This window comes from Pangasianodon hypophthalmus, chromosome 24 (assembly GCF_027358585.1).
Source record: "Pangasianodon hypophthalmus isolate fPanHyp1 chromosome 24, fPanHyp1.pri, whole genome shotgun sequence".
Classification (NCBI taxonomy): Eukaryota; Metazoa; Chordata; class Actinopteri; order Siluriformes; family Pangasiidae; genus Pangasianodon; species Pangasianodon hypophthalmus.
Window position 1 is genome coordinate 19,105,055 of NC_069733.1, and position 5,809 is coordinate 19,110,863.

The 5,809-nt window shown below is 35.3% G+C and overlaps 1 protein-coding gene across 3 annotated transcripts in view; it reads left to right on the forward strand.

The window, feature by feature from the left end:
• ap1b1 (adaptor related protein complex 1 subunit beta 1) overlaps positions 1–5,809 on the forward strand; it is a 54,939-nt gene continuing 49,130 nt past the window's right edge. The window contains exon 1 of one of the 3 annotated variants that reach the window (XM_053228945.1): positions 1–99. Coding sequence is in view for 2 of the 3 variants with exons in the window: in XM_034298942.2 (XP_034154833.1) it covers positions 479–502 (24 nt within the window). In the remaining variant the exon portion in view is untranslated. Of the gene's footprint in view, positions 100–133; positions 503–5,809 lie in introns of those variants that run through there. The other 2 variants (XM_034298942.2, XM_034298944.2) reach the window with 2 other exon arrangements.

Genomic DNA, 5,809 nt, shown 5'->3' on the forward strand with positions numbered 1-5,809 from the left:
TGGTGTATACTATGTAGTACGCTAGTGTGCGTAGCTGACTCATATGATCAGAGCAGGAGGAACAGAAGAAGGGCCGAGTTGAACCACACTTCACTTCGGGTAAGCTCTTTTCTGGTGCTTTTTTACTCTTATTTCTACTTTTAATTCGGTTTATCAGGTCTAAAATTAGCTTCTCGGATGTTTTTTCCGTCTGTGTGGCTCCTCAGGAGGATTCAGGACGCAGGATTTACAGCTTAAATATCTCTAAATCTCCGGCTAAACAAGGTCATGTCAATCGCATTAGCTTTAGCAAGATGTCGGTGGTTCAATCACAAATGGCGCCATGTTCCCTACGCAAGTGCACTACTACTCTACTATGGCGTAATGGCGTCCGCGCAGTATGAAGTGCACTACTTAGTGTACTAGAAAGGAATTTGGGATTCGGCCTGCGTTTAATCGTAGTTGAGATAGCTTCATTCAAATTAGCGAACGCACAAAAATGGAGTGGGCAAGCCAGTTATGTGTGAGTATTTTAAAAAATATATATTATTTATACATATAGTTTGTATTTGTGCGTGTGTTTTTTAGCTTCCATGAGTTCCAGTTTGAATGTTTAAACGCGACTAGCGTGCTAGCTAGCTAGCCAGCTATCGAGCTAAAGAGCTAGCATTAGCTGAGTTTATTTTATTACACTAGTTTCCAAATATCGTTGTCATTTATTTATTTAAAATGTAAACGTCATTGCAAATGCTAACAAAAATAACTCTAAGTAGCTAGTGGTTAGCGAGTGTGGTTACCATGGTAGCTAAGTTAGCTAGCTAGCTAGTTAGTTAGCATGCTGTGTTTTTATTTTAAAGCTAGCTCAGTGTAGAAACTTGAGCTAGTTAGCTTTTAAAATCATTTTGGATCATTTATAATTTGTAATATATGTCACTTTATAACGATTAATAATGTTTATCGATGTAAACATACTAAACACAAACCCATATTTAAGTGTACTGATATTATTTAGTAAAATATTCGAGTTGTAACGCTGTGTTCTGTAATGCATACTAGCATACTACATAGTGCGGTTAGAATAGTACGCTAATACACGCTACAGTGCTGTTTATCTGTACTGTTTAGTACGGAAGTATGCAGTATGTTTAATAGTTAACTCTGTTGTTGAAGCCTTTTTACTGGCCTGAAGTATTAAATATTGTACATTTAACATTTTTCAGACATTCTACATCTAAAATAAAGTTTATTATTTATTTATTATTATAGTAAAATGCTATATAAGGTGTATTTTATATATATGTAAGTGATAAAGCGCTGATGAAGCGGAGTTATTAGTTGATTATTTTCCTCCAACGGCACGCCCCTGAGTGTTTTATTCTCCTTATACAACAGCGATTTAACGACGATTGCAGTGTTTTATTTATTAAAGAATGACATGTCGTGTTTTTTATCTGTTTATAGCTACATTTAATGTTGTGAAGCGAGTTCTCGTGTAATATAAACACTTATGTTTTTAAAAACAAATCCGCTTAATACCAAGAAATCCACATTTCACGCGTTGCTCCGTGAGACGTTCTTAATTACTGCGGCGTTCCGTCTGAGTTTATTTCTGTATTTTTATTCATCTAGTTCAAATACAAAGCGCTGACACTGGAGACTCCTTCCATATTATGTTAAATAAACAAGCTTCGGCTTACAGAAAACTTCCCCAAGTCGCTGTGAATGAGCTGTTGCTATAGAAACCGTAACGTATCAGAACGAGCGCGTTAAAATAAACCTGCGCTACCGTCAGAGCTGCCGTTATAGAGAATTAATCACACACTTCTGACCAATCAGGATCCAGAACCCAGAGCGAATGCGCTGTGTAGTTCATTTCGAGCGTCGCGTGTTTTAAACGCCGTCGTTTATTTTAACGCTCCTGGTTTATTATTATCTCCTGTCAGGTTTCAGTCATGAATAATAATGAATAATAAATAACGCTTCCTGAATTTCCCCGCTGTAAGTGATCTCTGAAGCGGCTTCACGGCCATGAAGAAAAGCTTCTCATGGACTTCGAGAGAGATTTAATCAGGGTTTGTAATGTTCTCATGAGCCTGTGTGTGAAACTGAGTTTAGAAAGTAAATAGAGGAAGTAGCTGTTATTAGAGAGAAGTCAGGAAGTCAGGTGTTAGCGTCTGTTGTGGAACTTCCTAAAAGAAGATAAACTCAGGTTAGATTAGAGTATTTTACGCTTGTTTTTGTTTTTTTCTTATCAGTCAGTCATATTTATTTATTTATTTATTTATTTATATTTATCAAGCACGTTTAAAAACAATCGCTGTTGGCCAAAGCGCTGTACAAGATTTAAGCATATACCAAAAATACAAAAGTAAACATAAAACACAGCAACAGATACACTATAGTACGCTACAGTCGTGCCACTGCGCTTACTTATGACCATATGCAACAGTAAATAAATACGTTTTAAGAATTTTAAAATCAGCGTATGTTGGTGAAGTTCTTATACAGAGTGGCAAATTGTTCCAAAGCTGTGAAGCAGCGACTGAAAAGGTACGATCTCCTTTTGATTTCAACTGAATACTACGAGTTGATCGAAGTTCCCTGGAGGCGTAACAGTGGAGCGGAAGGAGATCGGAGATATATGAAGGAGCCAGTTTGTGCAAATCCTTATAAACAAACAACAATGTTTTAAAATGGATACGATATTTAACTGGGAGCCAGTGGAGAGTTGAAGACGTGACAGTAGAGACTGTGAAACACCCGAGTACACGAGGGTCTTGAGTCTCTTACGGCATGTTTGGCAGATTTGAAGGCTTGGCTTTCATTACATTTTTTAGTTTTCAATGAAAAGAAAACTGAAATGATTTTTTTTAGTCTGTCTGAGTTTTTAAATTCCACGAAATTAGATTTGGGTGGAATGTCTTTGTGCTTGAAACCGTGGGTTTTATTTTTGATGACGGCTTAAAGTTTAACCGTCAAATAAACTCAGTTGTCAAAGCTTTTTTTTTTTTTTTTTTTTCCAGCTGTGATTGCTTTCTAAAGCAAAGCCTTTTCCTCTCTCTTTTAAAGATTTTGAAAAAGTAATTCACGTTTTTATTTCATCTAGGCTGGATACTGCAACTCACTTTATTTCGGGATTAGCCAGACAGCTTTATTACCGTTTAGCAGCTTCTTCAAAATGCTGCTGCGCCTCGACTCTTGAGTTGGGGTTAAAAAGCGGGAGCGGATTTTAAACTTTTGCTCCTCGTTTCTCCTCAAATCTCTAAATGATTTGGCCCCTACTTATCTCTCTGAGTTATCGACGGAGTATCAACCCACTAGATCCCTTCAGTCTTCCGACCAGGATCTATTGTTTACCTCTAAGTAAACAGTACAGATAAACAGCACAAAAGTAACGTTGAGGAATCGTGGAGTCGAGAATTTTTTTTTCCTATGTGAATGCAAATGTGTGAGTATAAGCCCCGCCCACAAATTGTGTGAGTATAATCCCCGCCCACAAATTGTGTGAGTTTAACCCCGCCCATAAAGTGTGTGAGTACAAGCCCCGCCCGTAAAGAGTGTGTGAGTATAAGCCCCGCCCATAGAGTGTATGAGTATAAGCCCCGCCCATAGAGTGTGTGAGTATAAGCCCCGCCCATAAAGTGTGTGTGAGTATAAGCCACGCCCATTGTGTGTGTGTGTGAGTATAAGCCCCGCCCATAAGGTGTGTGTGTGCGTGTGTGTGAGTATAAGCCCCGCCCATAGTGTGTGAGTATAAGCCACGCCCATAGTGTGTGTGTGAGTATAAGCCACGCCCATAGTGTGTGTGTGAGTATAAGCCCCGCCCATAGTGTGTGTGTGAGTATAAGCCCCGCCCATAGTGTGTGTGTGAGTATAAGCCCCGCCCATAGTGTGTGTGTGAGTATAAGCCCCGCCCGCAAAACTCGCGCGTGAAAACGCCCTCGTGATATAAAACGTACAGAGTATAATTTATACTACTGCGTTTGTTTGAATATAAATAAATAAATAAATAAGTGGGTTGCCTTGATGTGTCCTCCATTAGAATGACTGACAGGTTACCATGGTTACAGTATAGTATATAATGTAATGTAATGTAATAATGTAGATTGTAATCATTTAAAAAAATCAGCCAGTTTATTTGTTTTCTTTTCGTATTTACGGTGTTGCGTGTTGTGTGACTTGCTGTACCGTATGTAACCAATCAGCATCGAGCAGTGCCGCTAGCCCCGCCCACTCCTCCCTTTTGAGCAGCTGTTGAAATCGGCGCGGTGAGAAACAGACGGCGTAAATGTTTGCTGCTCTGCTCGCTGTGTTTTCCGTGTAAACAGACGCCGGTGTTTAAACAGCTGTGTGTTCTGACGCAGTTCCGTATCGTTCAGCCTGAACACTAATAAACTGCAGCTTTACGTTATAATGAGGAGGAGGAGGAGGAGGAGGAGGAGGAGGAGGAAGGATCCAAATAAACGACACATTTTAAACTATAACGTCATTTCTCTTTATTAATCCTCATTATTAGCATTTAAAAGTTCGAGTTGTTCTGTCTTTGTTCTGGAAAAATATTATAATGTGAGATTTAATCACAGTTAGGGCTTAACATGTGTATATCGATTTATTTATTTATTTATTTATTTATAATGTCAATATGGTGATAAATGATCTCACTATACACTTTTCTTAGATGTTATTTATTTATTTATTTATTTATTCGATATGGTTATAAATGATCGCACTATACACTTCTTAGATGTTACAGGTATTATTTATTTATTTATTTACTTATTTATAATATCGGTATGGTGATAAATTATCTCACTATACACCTTTCTGAGATTTTATTTATTTATTTGTTTATTTGTTTATTTATTTATAATATTGTTATGGTGATAAATTATCTCACTATACACCTTTCTGAGATTTTATTTATTTATTTATTTATTTATTTATTTATTTATTTATAATATCGATATGGTGATAAATTATCTCACTATACACTTTTCTGAGATTTTATTTATTTATTTATTTATTTGTTTATTTATTTATAATATTGTTATGGTGATAAATTATCTCACTATACACTTTTCTGAGATTTTATTTATTTATTTATTTATTTATTTATTTATTTATTTATAATATCGATATGGTGATAAATTATCTCACTATACACCTTTCTGAGATTTTATTTATTTATTTATTTATTTATTTATTTATTTATAATATCGATATGGTGATAAATTATCTCACTATACACCTTTCTGAGATTTTATTTATTTATTTATTTATTTGTTTATAATATTGTTATGGTGATAAATTATCTCACTATACACCTTTCTGAGATTTTATTTATTTATTTATTTATTTACTTACTTATAATATTGTTGTGGTGATAAATTGTCTCACTATACACTTTTCTGAGATGTTACAGGTATTTATTAATTTATTTAAATTTAAATAACAACTAAAACAGACTCTGCTTTGACGTAGTCCACGTTTAAATCTTTAAATGATAAAATCATAGATTTGTCCAGAATTTATTTTTGTTTACCTTTTTTTTTAAAAAATTTGTTTGTCTGTTTTTATTTTGCTTGTAAATATATAAATAAATGCTCATTTATCATCATAGTTTTACACACTGTGTATTTTTTTTTTTTTTAACTGTTTTGTTAGCAAACCTAATTATCGCGATGTGTATCGTATAAAATGACTGAGATGATGTTTTCGCTCGTATCGTCCCACCTTTAATCTCAGTGTTTATTTGAGTGTTTTAGGTTTCAGTAAAAGGGAACAGACGAGTGTGATTTCAGAGCAGGAAGTCAGGCGTGTGTTATCTAAC